The following is a 22276-nucleotide window of genomic DNA, read 5'->3' as shown; positions in this document are numbered from 1 at the left end:
TCTGCCAGACTGCAGTTATTATCTGACTGGATTAAGGCATGCCTGATGAGGATGAATATATCCTTATTGGGGAAAAGAGGGCCCAAGTGAATGCACTCATATCCTGTGGGAAAAGTCAAAATCTACTTACAGAGCAATCCTGGGGAGGGGGGGATGAAATAGAGACACAACTGACTCCTATGTCAGCATAATTCAGGGTAAGGACCATTTACGCTGGCACAGGACACTGCCACCCACTGCATTCAACCAGCCCCCATTGCCTGACCAACATCCCTTCACTCTGCAAGTGACATTCAGGGTGAAGACGCTGCCACTGAGCTGTTCTTCAAAGTTGTCAAGGAGGACCAACCATGCAGTAACAGCAAGAGCAGGCAGGTACTGTCCCCCACCTCCATGGAGGATGGGACATGGACTTTGTCATGCCCCCATCTTCACAACTGGGGTGCTCTTAGTACACCATTGAGATTTCTCACCAAGGACCCTACCTCCACATATCTAGCAAGGAAGAGAAAAGTGGAAGGAGGACTAAGGCTGGCAGGCTCTCAGGCCAGGGATTGAGGGAGGCGAGGCACCTCTGGGTGGTGGGGCTTGGTAACCACCTAGGTGATCCTGAGAAGTAACTGTGCCAGGTACCTAGTCCCTGACATTCACTGCTATGTTGTGTACAAACTATGTGCCCTGACCTCAATTAAGCTCATGGCAATGGCAGCCTCAGTGGTCCTGTGGTCGCTTGGCATCACAGGGTCCCCAGTCCTGGGGCATGAGGAAGAGGTGACACAGCAGAATCGATGTCTGATGGTAGGACAACTTTTCCTGGGAGTAGCAATGGATAGAGGAATTGGCAGCATCTGTAAGGGTAGCTGTCAGACAACTGGAGGAGCTTATTGCCACAGTGAAGGATTTGGGTGAGGAACAGAGGTGCAACAAGAGGCTGCTGGGGGATCTGTATGGCATCCCATTACTACACCTTTTATGCCTAATGGGGGGGCACACTCTCATCCATTTTCTTGTCCATCAACAACCTCAGGGGCCCTGGGCCTTCTGTATGCAAAGTGCCCGCAGGCCTGATAGGGCTGATGACCCATTCTCATTGATAGGTGGCTAGGGCTTGAAACGAAATCTGGTCACTTTAAAAGGGTGCATGTGAGATAGATGAGAAGTGTCACTCCTGTAGCCTGCCGCTCTCTGCCCCCTGCCAGTGATGGATGCTTGGGCTCAGCCTCCTTGACACATACCTGCCATCAATCCTACCTACCCTATCTACCACACCTCCCCTGCTGAGCAACAGTCCTAGAATGGAATTCTGCAGCAGAATGACCACGGATACTACCATAAGAGCGCCTAGCAACACTGTTGGGGCACTTTTTTCTCATTTGGCTGCCGCATAGGAAGGCGACTAGCGCAGCAGCAACTGTGTCATGGTCAGCTGCTGCAGTGCAGATTCAACTCAGAAGTGTTCTGCTCATCTATTTTGGATTACGACTTGAAGTACAACAACATGATTTGAACAGAGAGAAGTAGGCTATGAAAAACAAACAAACATTTGTAATTCATTATAGAAGAAAATTGAAAATACCCATGTGTGTGTATTACAAATAGTGATGATGGCAAATGAAGACTGAAATACACAAATATGCAGACTCTTTAGGATGAAACAGGCAGGCATTTTGAATTTTTAAACTCACAGAGAAGAATATGTTAGAGAAAATTACTCCTGTTTCTAAACACCTTGGATGGTTGGGCACCCTAGTAGGAAGAAAAATATACATATTGTTTTCCAACATTGCAAAAGATAATCATTCTAGCACATCAAGGAGAAATTTTCAATTTTTAAAAGAGCACGTTGTGTATTGAGGGATCTCCAATTAGTCCTGAATGGTGTTTCAGAGCCAAGTCTTAGTTCTGGGGATATAAGACACAATAACCACAAAGAGAGTTTATTTAAGAAATATGCAAAAAGCTTTTCCTCGCCCATTAAGTTTAACTAGCTCCTAAACATCTGAGATTAGATGGAAGAAATATACAGTTTAGATTCCATAATGTCATTCTACAGTGATCTGTGCCTCTGCCTCATTTTAGAAATTAGTTCTGAAATCCTTTGCATATCTATCTGGAACTAAGATTCACTGAGCGCAGTGAAATGTCTAAATAAACTTGGAACTCGTTGCACTGTAAACTCAATTTATATTCAAAAGACTAAAGTTGTATTCTTGAAATTGAACAGCACTGAATCAATAATGCCTGCCTTTAAATAAACTTGAATATGATTTAGTAAAAAAAAAAAAAAGATTGTTCTGAGTTAGCCCTCATTGCAAGGTTGCTAACATTCAGGCATGGTCTGGAGATCTCCCAGAATTACAACTGATCTGCCCATTACAGAGTTCAGTTCTCTTGGGGGGGGGGAATGCCCACCTTGCATTGAGCATTGAGTCTATGGCATTGTATACCTGGCAAGAAAACCTTGAAAACCCACCCTCCCAAGGTTCCTTGCCCAAATTTCCAGGGATTTTCCCGCATGAAACTGGGCAACACTCCCCCATATAAATGAATAGAAACTGCAAGCAAGCAAGCAAACAGGCAGCTGATGGTCAGTATCTGCTCCCATAGGAGTGTACAGGAGTTTTAAAAAGAAAGCAGCATTTATATTCATTATGGCTTCCTTTTGTTTGTTTTTTTGCAGCTGCAACATAATCTAGGTTAACTGGTGCCAAGCTTTTGTTCCTTATTGCAAGAGGCAGAGATCCCAGCTCAGCAAGCTTTTTTAATTCATAAAATATATTCAAGTGGGTACCTGTGTTGGTCCAAAACAATAGAACAAAGTTTGGGTCTGGTGGCACTTTTAATACCAACAAAGTTTAATTCTGGGTACGAGCTTTCACGTGTACAACAGCGAATACCCACAATTAAACTTTGTTGGTATTAAGATGTCACTGGACTCAGACTTTGTTTGATTCTTAAAACATGTGACAGATGCCACTCGGGTTTGATGCCGTTCAGATTATTATATCCTTCATAGATAAAAAGCTTTTTCAGATTTATTGATATATGGCTCTAAGCCAGGTACAAAAACAATACAGTCATTATTACAAAAATATTGTAAACCAGTAAATAGTTGTAAAAATAGGACATTTAAAATAATATTAAACAGGAATCGTTTTCAAAAGAAAATGAAATTACCAACATTCATGAGTTTCCAGTGCTAACATATGTTTGATGTAACTTGTAAGCTACAGTACAATATTTAGGCACCAGTTTGTTCTCCAAAGAGGAGCATTTTGATTTTTCTATCCTCTGATCATCCAGGAGACCGAAGCAAAAGGGAAGCAATGATCTTGTTTCGGTGTACCTCATAAAGTGGGCACCTAAAGAAAACATGTTCAAGAGTTTCTAATTTCCTTGACCCACGTACACATGTTCTCTCGGCATTCAGAATCTTTTTGTATTGCCCCTCTAACAATGCAGATGGTAGGGCAGAACACCACACAGGTTAAGTGCTCCCCTATGATTTTTTTATTGCCATGAACCTACCTTCAAGTTAGGACTTGAATGATCACAGAACAGTGCCTCCCAGGCCCAAAAGGTGATCCAGAAAGACTGTCATGTCATCAATATGAAGATGACACTTGGATCTGCCTTTCTTTTCCACTTAATTCTGACAAAGCTATTGACATTCTTAACTAGTGCTTGGAGATAGTAATAGAATGGATGAGGACTACTAGTTAAGGCCAGTTATCAGGATCATGTGATCCAAATATTACAGCAATCATATTCGCTTGTCATCTGCTCCTAAGCCCAATTCAAAGTCTTGGTTTTAACTTTTACAGCCCTAAATGGCTTGGGACTGTTAAAACTCCAGCCTCCCTCCATGTGAACAAGAGAGAGTTTGCCAGAAAACTTCCTTTCCTACTAATATTTCTGGCATGCCTTAGCAGAGTATAACTGGGCAAGGGACCTTGTGAAAGCATGTCCACATGTCAGTAATAAGACAGGCATGATCTAGTGAACTGCCATGTCTTTCCAGAAGAATTCTGGCTATCCCAGAATAACCTAATTAATTACTCATGAAGCCAGTTCAGTGACTTTTCTCTCACCCTGGAATGCCTAAATAAAGGAATCTTTAAACAATTTGGCAGTTTGCTAAACCTTTCAGTCCTTAGCACTGCCTCAGCACCTGGAGATATTCTCTTTTCTAATTTCCTGATTAAATGACCTAAAATAATATAATAATATATTTTTAATTTATATCCCATCCTTCCATATCGGTCAGGGCAGGTGACAACAGTAGAACAAAATGCAGAATTAATCCAGCCATTTTAGCATAGTTGCTTCACCACACCCCAAAAAACCTATTCAGATATGAATGCCAATGCTGTAGTTGCCTGAGCAAACCCCAGAGGTTTCCCTTTAACACAATCAAGCTTTCTTTGTTACGAGTTGCTAAAGCCATTAACTGGTCTCCGTATATTTCACATCAGTAATTAACATTGTTTTAGGGGCTAACTACCCAAATCTTACCATATATGTCCAAACCTACTTGTTTTTAAATACTTGTTTTTCAGTATTTAAATGATACACTGGACACAGTGTGCTCTTCCTGGACCTACAACACACATACTGATTCATCTGACTGCTTCTCTCTTCATGGACATTTGCCTGTTGTGGAAGGTAGCTATCAATCTTTCCTGACCCATAATACCAATAGTTTGACACCAACTATTTTCTTTCTTCTAATGTGCTTGCTTAGATTAAACACCATGGAAATATGTTAAGGAACTTTTGTTTTTCAATAAAAGCCTTTTTTTGGTTAATTTCAAAGGTTGCCTATGCCTGAAATTCTTGCTTATTACTCTTGCCCACCTAGTCTCCTAGAATAATAAATTCTCCCATCATATATTCGGGAGACAAGTCTGTTTTAGGCAACATGAACTAGGGTATCTAAAGGACCATCAACTGTGACATCAACCAGAGAAGCTCATTTGGTGGGCACATGAGACAAGACCTTTTCAGTGTGATATGCCTAGCTGCCTCACTGTTGACCTGAAGCTGAAGATTATTTTATTCAATATGGCATTAAGTTAATTTTAGTTCCACTTATCAGCATGTCTAATAACTTTAACTTAGCAGTTTCATATATTTTACTAGATTTAAAGCCCGTTGTACTTTTAAATACAACGAGCACTAGAAAGGGGGGAAGGAAGTCTTTTGGGCCTGGAGGGAAGGCCGCCTTCTCCCCCTCCCCCCTGGTGGTGGACCAGCCTTCCCCCCAGGCCTAGAAGCAAACCTGGAGCCTCTTCAAGGCCCTGGCTGTGCTTTTGGGCCTGGTAGGAAGGCCTCCTCCCCTCTGCCCCCGGCAGAGGCCTGGCCTTCCCCCCGGGCCTAGTAGCCTTCCAATTGGGCCCTCATCTGGCCCTGCCCACTTTCCGCCCACTTAGGCCTTAGCCTTTTATTTAACAGTGACCCGCTGTTAAAGATTGTTTTTGTTATCATTTATATTGCAAGCAACCTTGTGTTCCTATAAATTAGAAAGGCAGCTAATAAATGTTTTGACAAACAAACAAATCAATAAACTGACCTGTGGTGACAACTCGGCAAGTCAATACTAGTGCTATTTCCATTCAATTCAAAAGAAAATCTATTCACAATGATGCTGAATAAATGCATTAGATTGTGGGTGGATCTTTAGAAATCTTAGAAAGCTATTCTTAAACATTTCACAAATTACTCATTGTAACTGTGTTAGTGTGAGCTGCTTCCAATTTAATATTTCAGCAATGGTACAATATTACGATAATAGCAGAAAACAGTCTGAAACTGTGTTCTGCATTCCTTTTCTTAGAATGTAGGTTAGCTCTTTGGGGGGATTTGTGAAGGTATGAGGCACACACAAGTCATGTGACTTGTACAGCTTCAGCCTCCTTTGAGAGTAATGTACATTTAGAGACAGCACAAAAAATGACATATATTTATATATGGAATTTAGAGTATTGACAGATGATGTATGAGCAGCTGGGTCTGGAGAGATTTCAATGAATAACATGGTAATTTACTGCATCTAACCTGAAATACCAGGTCTATTTTTCATTTTCTGTTTTCTGTCACTTTTTGGTCTCACACTTGCAGTTGGGTATTTATGTTGTAGTTGCAGTATATATTACCTGTAAATAGATTAATCACTTCAGGATTTTTCTGAAATGCTGCATCCATCACTGGCCAAATGCTAAAAATTACAGGTATATTTAATGTAAGCACAAAATATAATACATGGTAATCTTCTTATCCGGAAGGATGCAAATTCATTTGCAAACTGGAGCAAACTCACTATGTCGCCATCTACGGCTGAATAACGTCTTTCCTTTGAAAGAAACTGTAGAGGAACACACAATGAATACATAAAATGTAAAACACAGCTTCCCTCTGTTGAAGATAGAAAGATCCACAGGGGCAGTGAGGGATTTTGGGGCAGTAGGGGGGCAGCAGTCTGGCTTTTCCTTCTGCAGCTGCATTTATCATCATCATCATCATCATCATCATCATCATCATCATTATTATTATTTATTGCCCACCACATACACCTGAATAAAATCCCATTAAAACCCCAATAAAACCCCAGACATAAAATCATAATCCTAAATCAAAAACCAGAAGAAAAAAGATAAAAAGGAAGATGATCTGGCAGAATAACAAAACCCTCACAATTCACATCCCCCCCAGAAAACATCATAAAGGAGTGGGAGGGAAGAATGTACAGATGATACTCTCAAACCGTCACTCATGCTGCTGCCCTGGAAGTGGGGCCATACATATTTTCCAGCAAGAGACATTCCAAAATAGGTTGCCATTGTCTCCTTCTGGATAGTAGTGACCCTAGACTTCCTTGGGGTATCCCCGTCCCACTGTTGACCAGGGCCAACACTGCTTAGCTTTCTGGAAAAAACAACAGCTTCAGAAAGTGGACTGGATAGAAAACTTCCTCAAACTATCCCTTTCAGACTCCACCCCATGTCTCCAGTAATTACTCAATTACTCAACTCAGTTGGCAACGCTTCCCCAAAGGTCTCCATATTTCGGAGGCTTGAAAAGCCTTCTGCTTGTTCCTGGTCATGGGATTTTCCATTGCTCACCTCTCTCTCTCTCTCTCTCTCTCTCTCTCTCTCTCTCTCTCTCTCTCTCTCTCTCTCCCTCCCTCTCTCCTCCCCCGGCCCCATCTGTCTTTCTCCCCAAAGAGGAACCAAAGTGGCTTTTGCAAATGACTTTTACAAAGATATTTTTCTCAGACTAAAATAGGGCCACTGTACAACAACCAGAAATGAAGTGCAGGTAATATGCTTTTGAAATTGCAGTACACCAAACACCAGGAAACAGGCGTGTGTTCATATGTTTGTGTGTGTGCACTAGGGATGTGGCGTAGGAACCAAGGGGGCTGCATCCTTTCCACAATATTGTTTCAGATATCGTAAGTGTAATGCACTGCCTGGCGTAAATGGACACAAAGTGGGTGTCAGCCAAAGACATGCCTTGATATGTAGTTTAGAATTGTGAGTAAGAGTGGATGGCTAGCTAAAGTTCCTAGAGAGATGCATAATTTAAGACAATGGGACTCCCAACAACCTATTGCTTCACCTAGGACTAATCTCATCACAGGTTGTCTACTGTGGGAAGAGAAAGGGGAAAATGTTTGAAAGCCACTCTGGGGCTCCTTTGGGTAGTGAAAAGTGGAATATTAAAAAAGAAAAAAAAAACAACCTCTTCTGATGAGTCTTTGTAGAACTGTTCCAGAGTAGCTAGGCATACAGCTCTAAAGTCTCCTGAGATACACTTCTGGGCATAGATGGCACACATACTTCAGACACTGAACTACTGAAACTGCTTTGATTGATTTCTGGAAGCCGGACTTTGTACACTGGACTTCTGAAACCTCCTCTGGCCTAGTTATCTTTGACAAGTAGAGAAAAATGCTGTAACTTGGCAGAACCCAACAAGCCAATACACTGGTAATAATAGTCTTCCCAAAAATTTGCTTTCCCCATTTCCTAAGATTTCCTCTTAGCTAGTTTTGTATGTGTTTCAGTGGGTTTGTGTTTGTGTTGACCTTTTATTTCTCTTAAAAACATTTTTTCTGGTGGGTTTATTTTGAAAGTTCTCTTAAGGGAAAAATCCCTGTAAACGTTGGTTAACCCCTCTCGCTTTGTCTCCTTCCAAGCTAATTTCCTCCAACTAATTAGGAGACCACCTCTTTGGGTAACAATCAGTCTGTTTCAGATGTAATGGTTTGCCCATGCTATCTCTTCTTCTGCTCTGATTCCCCTCCTGAATCTCCTGGTCATGGCAAACCATCACTTCTTATTATATACAGCCCAATAAACTACTACCTGTCATTTACCTGAAGTAAAGTTGCAACCTGTCTACCTATCATGATTTAATTGTGACTTCATATTGTAGGTCGGCTGAAGAAGAAACCATAATTTGCCAAACTTTCTTGGATAAATGTGTGATTCAAATGCAGTCAGGACTAAGATACTTTTGGTGAAGTTTCCCATCAAGCGTTAACTGATTCCATTTTGCAAGTGTTTATAATTGGGCTCAGCAGCCTACAGGCCTCATATCATCTTCAAGGATGAAGTATGGAATGGGCTAATTAGCTTTACATGAGAACTTGTTCACCCTAACAAGGAGAGGGAGAGTCAAGAGTAGTGAGGTAATCTTCCAGAGGGTTCTAGTCAGAACATAGATTGGTTCATTGTCATCTCCTAACCCAGTTGGAGTTCAGCTAGCCAACTTGAATTTTGATTGGACAAGGCCACAACTATGATCTGCCTTCTTGCAAATGGGCTATATCATAGAGAAAAGCTTGGACCTGAGACTGCACCTTGGTAGATACTTACACTAGCATTTATTGTTTTCTGAACATTCTGATCTTTACAGACTTGTGTTGTCTATTATAAAATTGATATTATTCAATTTGTTCTAACACATTTTACAAATAATTTTACAGAAGTTTCTTAGACTGCTTACACACTGTATGTTTCATGCTGGGCTGAAGGTTGGTCATGGCAGGTTGCCCCACCTCTTACTGCACCTACATGGGGGAGCAGTTGGCTTGTTGCACCTCATCCGCCCCCAAGTTGTGCTCCTGCATGGGAGCTGGGGTAGTGAAGTTTCCAGTGCGTAAACGGTCTTATGTATGCTTCCCCTGGGAACACACAGAGTCTAGCCTAGGACCCCTTGACACATTCATACAGCAATTCCTATTGCATAATTCCAAACATGCACACTCGAAGCTGCTAATCTAACTATATTGTAACAAATGCATGGCAAATATTGTGAAATACAGTGTCAGCAATTAAATACAAACATCTGCAAAGCTGATATAAAGAAAACCTTTTTATTTCATTGAAAATGTTGATAAATACAATATTTCTTCCTATATTTTTATGATATGAAACTAAAATAGTCCCATTAGGGTTGCCAGGTCCATTCATCCTGTTGGCAGGAGCTGCGGTGCTTTCCGGAAGCTTTCCAACATGTCAACATAACCTGGAAGTGATATATGCTCATTGAAGATATCCGGGTGGAGGGGTGCCAATCTCGCAATCAGGAAAAACCTCTCCCCAAACTTCTGAGAGATGTCAGCAAGTTGCATTAAAAGGCAACATTCTTTGGGGTTGGGGTGGGTTTGGTGGGGTGAATTTGGGGATGGTTTAGGTTTGTCCAGAAAGTGGGGAACCCTCCCCACCCATAGCCATTAGATCTGGCAACCTTAAATCTAACTTGAAATTTGTTTAAATAAGCAACTGATAGTACAGCAGTCAGATTACAAATGATAATACAAATACTGAAATACAATAACCTGACACCTAGAAAAACTTCATTGCTACTAGATGAGGGGCATGTATTTGAATCAGGGGAGATCCATCCTTCAAGAAGGTAGATTTAGATTCTGGAATGCATTTTTTTAAATCTAGGAGCAGACTATATCTTGTCTGCATTATCCTCCCAAAGCCTGTTCAGTTTGTACCTTTCAATCTATGCATATAGTAACAGGACTGTGCATATATTAGGTTAGATTGTGTATCTATCCATCCATCTAAACTGATTATATACATCTTCACATGTTATGTAGAGGTTGGCTTTTTTGTTCGTTAGAAAATGAAACACGCAAGCCGAGAAAGATAAAGCCCATGGTGTGTTTCTGCCTTATCTCACTTGGTAAAGCATTAATTTTCTGCTTTACATCCACTCTATAGACAACAAGAACCAAAGTTAGGCAGGGACTATGAGAGAGAAAAAAGACTGGAATGAAGGGTGTCCACTTTTCCATGAACATCACTGTTTCTGTTTAAAAACAGGCTATAGTCTCTCATCCACACCAGGACACAGTGGTGGGACTGACAAAGGGGGGGAAAATATCATCCCCATTGTAATGGGGGTTTTAATGGGGGTTTTACTGGGATTTTATTCAGACTATTGTAACCCTCCACGAGACATTTGGGAATGGCAGGTAATAAATCAAAATCAAAATCATCAAAATAATAATAATAATAATAATAATAATAATAATAATAATAATAATAATAATAATAATTATTATTATTATAATTATTAATAATAATAATAATAATAATAATAATAATAATAATAATAATAATAATAATAGCAGCACTATTTGTGAAGGATTAATTTTAATGTCCTGTAGAAAATGGACGTTTTCTCCCTTCTGTCTCAATTTTGTTAGGAAGACTTTTCTAGCAAGGGCTAAAAGCCATAATGATGTTAATCCAACACAGAAGGCTGTTACAGGTGGGAATGTGTTCTACAATTAAAACATCTAGCAAACTGGCTAATGGCTAATTTAATATATAATATCAAAGAAGTCAAGCCAAATTTCACCAAACATAACAAGCCAAATAGTAACACATTATACTCATACCTACCAACCGATTTGAGAGTGTGTTTTATTTTTTAAAAATCTGATTTTGTACTACACTGATGCAGAGAGTAGAACAAAGCAATTTCAAGCAACACTGAACCCTTGCAATTGGATATAGCAACAAATAAGGGCATTACTTGACGTTTAAGCAATAGTGTATATTAACTATGCAGTCATAGTTGTAAAGAGCAGAGGAAGATCAACAACAAAGGAGCAGTGGATCAACAAATTTCTACTGAGCACTACATTTTAAGAAAAGATTACCTTTTAAATAGGCAAGTGACTTGTTTCACAAAGTGTGAAAAGGATAACTACTCAAAACTATATTCTTAGCACTGAACAGTTGATTTTACCACAAACCATTTGAAGCTGAGCTCTGATATGTCCTGGAATGTCCTTTTGCTGCTTTCATTCAGTGATGGGATTATTACTACCCCAGCAAGTGCCTATAGCAATGCTTGGTAAAAATGAGAATTCACATCACTGCCTGTCTTAATAACATCCCATAGGCATTGTTTAGAAGTTTAGCTGAAAATCTCAAGAGTCTTTTATGCAACTGGGAGGCAAATCCAGACAGAGACAAATAATAAACAAGCACCCAATGTAACTCTTAAAATAAGGGGCGAAACAAACAAACAAACAAACAAACAAACAAAACACCCATGCAGTTCTACATGCTAAGCCATATGTTATGGCCCATTCCCATTAAGATAAGGCATCCAATTAAAAGACTGTATCTTAATCGATCTGAAATACTGTTTTGTAAGCAACTCAATTTACTCAGGCTGAAGATGTGGTAATAATTGCTTACCTGACTCACAGGCAAATGTCTTTGACGTCTCATCATGAAAGATAATTGCCACCGCATGCTTCTTTGTCTCTCGAGGCAGTCTAGTTATATTTTTGATGTTGTGCAACTCAGTTACCTTAAAAGGAAGAGATGTAAAACTCATTCAGAATTATAAATAGCGGGGTAAGAAACAGAGCTTCAAATGTGACTGTTTTTAAAGGCAGAACATCTTCTGATGGCCACTAGATCTGACTTAGGTAATGACTGAAAAATAAAAGATGGATGTCCTTCTGTGTGTGTGCGCACGTGTGCAAATATGCACAGCTGAGATCAGTTCGAAATGATGGATCTGTTTACATAATAACTATTGTGTCATACATGATTTATTTTTCTTATACTCCATGAGTATTTCAATGAACTAGTTGTATATTTTCATGCACTGTTCCCATTTCTTCCTAATATAAACAGCTTGCCCCAGTTCTCAAACTGGACGATTACTTGAAAAAGCGGCAGCAAATAGCTTTTTATACCAGAAAACCTTAAGGCATCAGCATGAACAAAACAGGTTGTCACAGATATTTGCTTTGATAAAGGCTTCTTTCACTTTAAACGGCCAACATTTGATTAATTGTCTGCTATTAGTAGCATCTATCATGTTCACAAGATTTATCTCTCTGGGTCATGAGCCTTTTTGTGATATTTTTTCCTCCCCTGAGCAACAAAACCAGCTAGGGTTCCAGTTGTTGCCTTTCTTTTCTCATGTTTTGTTTTATAATAGAAAATACAAAACATGAAGGCATCCGATCTAAGCAGCTCTTTACTATGACATAATCAGATGTCTATGCAAGATCTGAGTTTCCCCAGAGAACTCACAAGAGGATGTATGAAACTGAGTTTTGACTATGCAGAAGGCTACTTTTTGTCCAGGGACTATCAAATTGCACTTTAAAAAATTGGAGTTTGGGGGTCCAGTGGCAGCTTTAAGACAAACAAAGTTTTATTCAAGGTAGAAGCTTCCAAATGCATGTGCCCTTCTTCAGATACAATGAAACAAAATTTCTTCAACCATTATATATTATATAGGTAGAGAGAGAATATAGGAGTTTAATTGCAAGGAAGGGAGAAAATAAGAAAATAAATGATTATAGTGAATATCAGTAAATTAGCATACAGATCTGATGAGAATGTGAAAATGAAGTCCGAGTCTGGTGGCATCCCCAAGACCAGCATAGTTCAGTTCTGGGTATAAGCAGAGACTGGGAGACTTAGCATGTATGTAACTCCTTCAGTTACATTGAAACAGGTTCTCTAAATTCAAAGGGATGTCCCTAAACCCAAGTGAGCAGTAATATGGCCTTGGCCTCCTCTTGTTTAGGCCTCAGACAATTTTCACTTAATAACTTGAAAAAGTCACAGAGAATGACTGAGATATCCATTCTACAGTTTGCAGAACTATTTAAAGCAATAAAATGCCAGCACCGCTGGAATCGCATCCTCTGAAAGCCTGTGTCCTTTGACACTTAAAGAAGGTATTTTATTGTTCAGGGGGGTTAAATTCCACAGTTGCAGATAAATTTCAAATTAAGTTATATGTTTCACTGTGTAAGCTGCATTTGCCAGACTTGAAAAGGACTCGTAGCTTTCCAGTATCCCTTGGGTTGAGAAGAAACAGTACTTGGCAAAACAGAACCAGGGAACCCTTAGCTCCTTCTCTGGTGGGGTAAGATGAGGAAAAGTCAATTGCCCTAAAGGCAATGACTGTTTTTCAGTTGGGAAGCAATTATGATGCTTTCTCTCTTAAGTAGAATAAGAATTATATAATTGCAGATGTCTTACTTCTATTACCTAAGGGAAAAGGACCTAAAGATGTACATTCTTTGGAAGAAAGTAGCTATGTGTCAGGGCTTTCTATCTGTATGCATCCGGCTTTTCTGGTACATTTACTGTATTTATTATCTGTTTTAAAGTTCTATTGTTCCTTGTATTTCCCTTATTTTATGGTGAAGATAAAGGGAGGGTTCTCATCTAAACAGAGATCCTATTTGGGGAAAGGATTTATCTTCTGACACTTTACAAAATAATATAGTATTAGAAATAACAGGGATAACATATTTCTTCCAGATACAATATCATATAAATATAATTTACTGTTACTATGAACACCCAACCTCTAAATCAATAAATTATAGCTGTTCTTCTGTCATGTAGTAAAATATTTGAACATCCATACCTTCTCACATCTTCACAAACACCTAACAGAATTTCGTAAAATGAATGTAAGTGTCCTCATTCAGTATTAGATGTATAGTCCAAATAAATATATACAACTAAATGCAGACAAGATAGAAAATCAGTGACATAGATGGACAGAGAAATATCCCAAATCTGTTCAATAGGACAGGCTTTGGGATTTAGCAGGTTTCTTTTTTTTTAAGGGATTAGCTGAGCCAGAGAGATGTCACAACAAATGCGCAGTGCACAGCTGGGCTACAAATTGGGCATGAAGGAAGACAGGAAGGAAACAGTGATAGGAGCAGTGGGTTATGGCTGAAGAGTTCACAATCCGGTTGCTTCCAGGAGTGAATTTTCTCCTCTCTTTAAACCAAAGCTGAAGTATCTCCCTTAGGGTTCCTGGAATGCAAAGTTCAGGCAAATGTGAAACTTATCTCAATGACTGGGAATGGGTATAAGAATGCCTGATAACAGGCATATGGGTATGAGAAAACAACATCCTTCCATATATGCTTCTGAAGTACAGATTCTCTTTAAAAATGGTAATCAAAAAGAATATCTGTGTGAAGGAGCACAACCCTCCCTCTCCATTTTATAGCCCCCTTTAAATTTAATTGAGGAAAATGCTCTTTCTGGAATAGAGGAAAATAAAAGATTGGATCATAATTTTAAAGAGAACTGAATGGTAGTAAAGACCATAAACTGCATCAAGAGCTTTTAAAGCATGGTTTCAGATGATGATAAAACCTTTATTACATGGCTACTTTTATCAATTGGAAAATTATTAAATAATCTTGCAATGATTTCCAGGTTTACAGTGGCAAGATACATCCAGAAACCTTACAGAGAAGATTTCTTCCTTTCATTCTATTTATACGGCTTATAATAGTCTGAATTACGTCTTCTATTATTTCTTTCCTGTATAAAATCCTTTTAATTCCTAAATTTGTCCTTCTTTTCCACGATGATATATTTTGTCTTCTTTGTATGTCTTCAGCTCTATGACTCCCTTATATTAAACAAGGCAGCCAAAATGGGACTATTCTAACTAGTGACACAAAAAATTTATGTAGTAGTTATTGACTTGCAGGCAGGCATTCTCGGGGAGGAAGGAAACTAATCACATGCAGTTTTTTTGGGCAAAACAGGCCACAGCTTTATTAACATTTTAACCCTTTGGGTGTGTTGGCCAGCAAGGGGAGAGGAAGCTCGTACCTGGATCCTTGGACCCTTCATACCAAACTATCCTAGTGGTGCCCTAGGATACCAGACCCATTCTGGTAGCCTACTGTCACAGGGAGTGCTCAACCTGGTGAATGTCCGGGGTGCCTAAGGAGGCATGAACCTCCCTTGACCTGCTTTTTAGACACGCCCAGCTCAGTGAGCCACTTGAGCCATCCCAGCAGGGACAGATCTGCTCATGCTGATGCTCCTTATGGAGACTGCTTAACTTTAGGAGTCCATTGCCCGGTTTGGATTTCCCATCCCCTAAACAGGGTAGGTTTATATTTCTCGCCATGTTTTTATGCTATTAGCTTACTATGATTGTAATGGGATTTTAGGTTTTAATGGGGGTTTCAAATTGTCTATGGATTTTGTGACCCACCACGAGCCAACCTTGGGAGTGGCGGGGAATAAACAAACAAACAAATAAATAAACAAATAAAATCCCCTTGCTGTCCCTGCAACCAGAATAGTGCCAGATGCCCCCATTCCCACCAACACACCCTAACCATAAAACACTCCCGTAGCATGGCCCTGATCCCAAACAGCCAAGTGTCCAAACTCCATTTGGACAAATGAATACTATCTGCCCTATACAGGGTAGAAATTCTGGAGAAATTTGAGAGCATAGTGGGAGCTCAGATTGTCAGAGAAGCTGCTTCATTCCCTATGGCAGGGGTAATCAAACTGCGGCCCTCCAGATGTCCATGGACTACAATTCCCAGGAGCCCCCTGCCAGCATTCGCTGGCAGGGGGCTCCTGGGAATTGTAGTCCATGGACATCTGGAGGGCCGCAGTTTGACTACCCTTGCCCTATGGTTTCCTCCTCGTCCTCCTCAGAACCATGATATTCCACATCCTCCTGAATGTAAGATTACTACCAGAGCAGAGGGACCTAAAGAGTTTCATGTTGCCTGTTGGAAAGGCAAAGATCTTTTTTCCTATGCCTGCAATAAAGTGTCATTGTCCACAACTGTCCCTCCTGATTTTATCTGAATTTAAGCCATGGACAATCTGAGGACTGTTTGGATGGTCTCTTAATTGATGTTTATTCAGAACACCATCAGTTTCTTAAAACTGAAGAATAATTGTGCATGTATGAGAAACCAGTCTGCAAAATAAAGTCAAATCAAGGAAGACATTGATATTTGGGATATTTTAAATGTAATACACAGTAATTTCTGATTGCTAACAAAATAGTTCTACAAACCTTGGGAGAACACTTACCATCTGGTCACTTCTGAAACACCTCTCCTGAAAGCAATGGAATCCTATTGGCACAAGATCAGAGATCCTGTTCTGCAGGCTTAAGACTGTATCCATCACATATGGACACAACTAAGGATAACCTATATAGGGCAACAGGGACTAAAACTAAGCTGAGCCACATCTCTGATGTGCATCATGATAAAGTATAGGGAGAGTAATAAAAAAAAATTATTCCTGAGCAACATGGTTAATGCATCATGAGCCAGAAAGGTATTGCAAAACTGAATTATGGATTTTGCTTTGCAGGGTCCTAGTCGTCGCACCTAATAAGGACGCTACACACATGTTCTATGGCATGAAAATGGTCACAGCCGTTTTATTCATTGAGAGTAGCCCCCCGGCCTGGAAGCAAACATGCCTTCTCGTGGTCAGCTGACCTATGAGGCAGCCTCAATTTATTCTGCAGGTCTTCCTCAACGGGAAATGCTGGCTCATGCGCACGCATATTCCTGGCCATGACCTGCAAAAATGTGGGAGGTAGCAACTATACGCAAACCCGCCGGGCGTTTTTGCCTCTGCTGGGTTTCGCCTGCCACCCGGAAATGCGAGCTCACCAAACCGGCTCCGCATCCGCTCAGCCCCTCAAGGGCCCCCCCATCTACTAGGGATGCCAGCGCGCAAGCTGGGCACCCACCATAACCTTCACTTCCAGCCAAACAACCGCTGGCTATGACAAAAAATTTCAACTTTTCAACTTATTCAATTACAACATTTTAACCACAAATTCTTCCCCCTTTTCTTCTTCTTTTTAACCATGAATTAACCACATAGCTCATAACTCAAGGGAGGTGGGTGGGCTTTTAACCAGGCACGGAGCGAGAGAAGAGGCTGGGTCCGTCGATGCAGCTCCTTATAAAGGAGCCCAGCTTCCGCCCCTCCCGTACCTGCCATCACACCTGCGCTGGCTGCAAAGGATGCTGGGACATGTAGTTCCAACTTCCCCGCAGCGTCTTCTCGGCGCTCCTGCCCTGCGGCAGCAAAGGCCCCTTCACTTACTTTCAGGTGCGCTTATTGAAAGGGTTGTTTTTGCTCATTATGAAGTCTGATGGTTATAGTTCTGCATATTGCTACATTAGATGATTTATGAAATTTCCTTTTATAAAAATAAAAGTAGCAATTCTTATATTGTTCTAAGATTAAATATAATTTAACTGAAAATTCAGTAAAAAGGATTCAATTAAATTATAATCTGTTTTGCCATGCAACAGTTTTTCTTTGTTAGATATAAAATAACTGCTTCTCAGCCTCAGGTGGTATTACATTTTCAGGCCACAATTCCCGGCATGTTGAAAAGTTTAATCAGTTTGTTCTCACCAGAAGATTATTCTTGCCAGATACAGCACAAAAATCCCAGATACTGTTAATCAACATTCTAAAAATGTTGAGTGAACTTTTCCAAAGAGGTTCAAATCCTGGTTACTGGGCCTCTTAGACTGACATGACATTCTAATTCTAGGCTTTTTTTTTCTTCCTGTAAGTATGAGAATTAGAAACTGGACTTTAAAAATGAAAAACAGGGCCACAGTTTACTGTTTGCAGACACTGTTCATTGGTCACAGCTTACATACTTTCATGTAAGGTTCACATAAAATCACTTTTACTCCAGAAAAGAGGGATAGGAAAAAAATATACCTAAAGGAAGGATTAGTGTGTGGATCATTTCCTGATTTGAACGGACAGTCACAGATATTAAATTTACACTATACAGTGCAAAGTCCCTCCTAGCCACTAGCAAGGATTGGTGGTGGGGGGGGGAGGACTAGGTTTCCTGCAACATTAGTGTCATTTGTTTGAAAACAGCCACTATAGTCCCCCCAGAAAGAGTTCCTTCCATAGAGAATAACGGACTTGAAAAACTTCAGAATTCTTCCCCCTCCACAAACAAACAACCCTTGAATTTGAATTCCAAAACGATTTTGGGATCCTGAATACTACTATGAAAATCATTCCTGAAATCTGAATCTGGAAAAAATATATTTTCAAGTGTATAGTTTGGTGTTTGGCTCAAGTGAGCCAGTTTGGTGTAGTGGTTAGGAGTGCTGACTTCTAATCTGGCATGCCAGGTTCGATTCTGCGCTCCCCCACATGCAACCAGCTGGGTGACCTTGGGCTCACCACGGCACTGATAAAATTGTTCTGACCGGGCAGTGATATCAGCGCTCTCTCAGCCTCACCCACCCCACAGGGTGTCTGTTGTGGGGAGAGGAATGGGAAGGCGACTGTAAGCCGCTTTGAGCCTCCTACGGGTAGGGAAAAGTGGCATATAAGAACCAACTCTTCTTCTTCTTCTTCTTCTTCTTCTTCTTCTTCTTCTTCTTCTTCTTCTTCTTCTTCTTCTTCTTCTATATTCCTACGGTGAGTGCTTTATATGATTCTGAGCACCTAAGAGTTGCAGATTCTCCAGCTCAGATATTTATAGCATCCTTAGTAACAAATTTTACTTCTGGTTTTACTCCATCTGGAGTTCAGTTTCCTTTCCAAATTTGTAGCAGTGCCTTGACAATCAGACACACATCCTGTAGTTTTGTTTTATGGGCCACTGCCTAATTTGATGGTTTCTATAAAATGGGTGTATATCCTAAGCAAAGAGCTCTCAGAAATAAGAACAATAGAAAACTATTTCATTATTTTATTTATTTATTATATACTGCCATCCAGGAAGGCTCGAATTTGGATTGTGGCTGGGAGGGTGAAGTTACAAAATAAAATGCCTTCTGAAGACATTTTTTTTCCAGTTCCCCACAGATCCATACAATAAGAGACATGTTCTGAGTCCGTCCTGTTAACTTAGTTCCCAAGATGTTAGAAGCTACACTATGCTAAAGATCTTAACATTTTTACATAAATGGAGAAATGTGAAATAATAGATATTGTGAGTACTTAGGGTGCCAGTGGAGTCCTGCTTTATTTTGCTACATAAACTATTCCCCTGATCAATACTATCAGTTCCAATGTTGATAGGCACTAGGGCTGCATTCAATCATTACTCCAAGATGTAATTTGCCATAATTTGCTGAGATTGCATCTTGTGTGCATGTAGTCATTTCAATACTTCTCTCTCCAATGAGTGTAACTAATAACTTCTTGTCTTAAAGTAACTCCGATATCCCATGATGCATGAATGCTGGTGCATGGTGATTCTCTATGTGTGCATGTGTGTGTGAGTTGGGGGGGGGGGATTTAAACAGCAAAAGGAAAAGTGAAGGCCTGAATAAAAGCCATGTTTGTGTCAAATTGTTGCTTAGTGTGATGCCTGACTGTAGGTTGTGATTTTCTAACTTTGCCCTTCATATGAGAGCTTCATTACATTTTTACACTGTATTGTAATGTGCTATTAAGAACTATATGCCATGATATTGTAACATGCTATTAAGAGCTACATGCTATTAAGAACTATATTCATCTGATACAATTAAGGATTAACAAATTCTCTTTTAAGAAAATTCTGAAGGCACCCTGTTTCTACCACCTGTGCTATGAAGCATATACATGGCTCTACCACATGATCAGCCCAGCCATAGGCCATGCAGTCTACCCGTATAAAAGACCTGTGTGGCTGAGGAATAGAGCCTCAGTAGGAACTAAAATGTCAACAGAGAAGGATCTCTCCAGAAGAAACCTTTATGTGAAAATTAACCTGGAGAGTCTCCCTGGGATGCTCCAGCATCAGAATAAGTCACCTTGATGGTTGCTGCCTCCTGCATATATCAATCATATGGAAGGACTGGCAACACTGTATACACAACTCCACCAGAACAGTGTTATAGAACAGTACCTCCTATCACACTGTAGAGCCTATTGTTCTGTTTCTAGAAACATATCTATAATGTTTTAGCAGGTATTGTTCTATTCCTAAATATACATTCAGAGTTCCAGAGTCCATGCATGCCACGATTGCCAATGAAGCACATTCAGTACCTTTCACTAGAAATAAGGCAGAGTTCTTTTCAAGCCAAGTTATTGGACTTTGTTTCTTGAAAACGCTGCAATAATGCTGTCAGAAATGAAAAACTACTGCCTAATCCATAAAAGCTGTCAACCCAATGAAGGTATTTTCTCCTGGCTAATAGTTCAGTTGAAAAAATGAAGCTGAATACAGAACAGTCATACATATCTATTTCTGTTGCCAGGACTTTAGAAAAATGTATTTTTGTGTCATAAATGTACTGTATAGCACAAAGATTATTCATGAAACAGTTGAACAATTAAATAATAGGTATCCAGACTTCTACAGAAAGTCCTCAAAATATGATTCACAAATTATAACAGTTGCTAAAATAGAGTAACACAGTCACCCTCTGGAATCGTATCAAATTATCACTGACAAATGATTTTAATTAAAGTGTTGCACAAAAAGAATGATCACACTAGTTTGAAGAAATAATTTGTTCTCCACCTTTCCACCACAATATTTGGCCAATGGAATCATACAGAGAGGACATCATGGACAGTCAACTTCCCTCACTGCTTGATTGCAGCAGTGAAAAAATGAATGACCCATTGAAACTTCCTTAATCCTGGAGGATAAAACCCATCTTCAAATCTAGACTGGATCACCCTGACATTTTTATGACCATTCTGTCTCCAGTTTCCTCCCTGTCTCTTCCCTTCCCTTCTTTTGTACTGCAGTGAGGATAAATGCTGCATATGTGCTGGAACTGGGGCCAAATATTAGTGGGTTCTTTAGTATTGCTGCATATTGTCAGATAGCCTCCTGTCTGGCACAAGCATGACTATATGTTTGAAAGCCAAATCTTTGAGACCATCCAAAGCTTGCCTTAGCTGTTTTCTTACCAAAAATGAATCCAAAAGAGTGGCTGCTTTATTTCAAAGACTAAGACCTACCATGGCTTACAATCTGGAAAATGTATCTGGAAAGAGTTAATAATGCTTGACAAGTTAAAATTTCATTTTGTTCAAGCTTGCTTTTACTGTTTTAATCACCACTAATAAGCAAACTTCAGTCAAAGTCATTTCAGTTGTTTCTTTTTTCACCTGCTTTCAAATTAAGTGAGATTTATTGGTTGATGATATGGAAATTCTTTTAGTTTAATTGTCATAAGGGATAAATTTGTTTTGAATATATTGCATATGCATACAGATTAATTTTAAATCCTAATGAATTTTTAATAACTTCATCCATCAGCAAATGATAAATTTTAAATTTATCTCTAAAAAGAACAAAAAGTATGAACAGATTTTAAAGAATTACTGTAATAAGTTTCCTTTTTATTTATCTTACATGATCTTTCCTGTAATCAATATATGAAAATGCTTCCTGGACTCTGAAAATGTCCAAACCTGGAAAACTCAAAGGGTAGTGAACTCCAATAACCACAGTGCAGCTGCTGTAGCCTGACCTCTTTGCCACTGACGCAACTAGAGAGAGTTGTGTGGTAAAAGGAGGAAGGGCCCTGTTTTTACCACAGGGAGGGATTTATTCAGCCAGGTTTGGTCTCAAATTGCTAGAGCACAACAAGGAGTTCACCTCTCTCTAGTCTTCACTCCACTCACTCTCAATCACCTTTCTTTTTTCTCACTGCTGCCACTACACACTTCTAATAGAATTGCAGTCTACAAACTGGAGACAGACCCTTTAAAAAAGAATGAAAATTGCCTCTTTAAATTATCCAATGTGGAGATGGGGGGGGGGGGGTTGTAGGAGGCCAAGAAATGGCCCCCTGCCAGCTCTATGGGACCCAGTGCAGCCAAGGAAAGCCTCCATCCTGGGAATGTTTACTCATGAGTAAGTCATGTGTGGTTTGCAATAAGGGATGAATGCTTTCTACAATTGTAGTGTTGCTGTGGGTGGGACGGGAAGACGTAGACTTTTC

General features: G+C 39.9%; 1 protein-coding gene across 4 annotated transcripts in view; it reads right to left on the bottom strand.

Annotated features, from left to right (window-relative positions):
* DOK6 (docking protein 6) overlaps positions 1–22276 on the bottom strand; it is a 195911-nt gene that overhangs the window by 81126 nt on the left and 92509 nt on the right. For all 4 annotated transcript variants that reach the window (XR_013234207.1, XR_013234208.1, XM_077352868.1 and 1 more), the window contains exon 3: positions 11739–11853. Coding sequence is in view for 2 of the 4 variants with exons in the window: in XM_077352868.1 (XP_077208983.1) it covers positions 11739–11853 (115 nt within the window). In the remaining 2 variants the exon portion in view is untranslated. The remainder of the gene's footprint in view (positions 1–11738; positions 11854–22276) is intronic.

Source organism: Paroedura picta, chromosome 9, assembly GCF_049243985.1.
Source record: "Paroedura picta isolate Pp20150507F chromosome 9, Ppicta_v3.0, whole genome shotgun sequence".
In the NCBI taxonomy this organism is placed as follows: domain Eukaryota; kingdom Metazoa; phylum Chordata; class Lepidosauria; order Squamata; family Gekkonidae; genus Paroedura; species Paroedura picta.
Note: the sequence above shows the minus strand (reverse complement) of the source record. Positions and strands in the feature narration are given on the sequence as shown.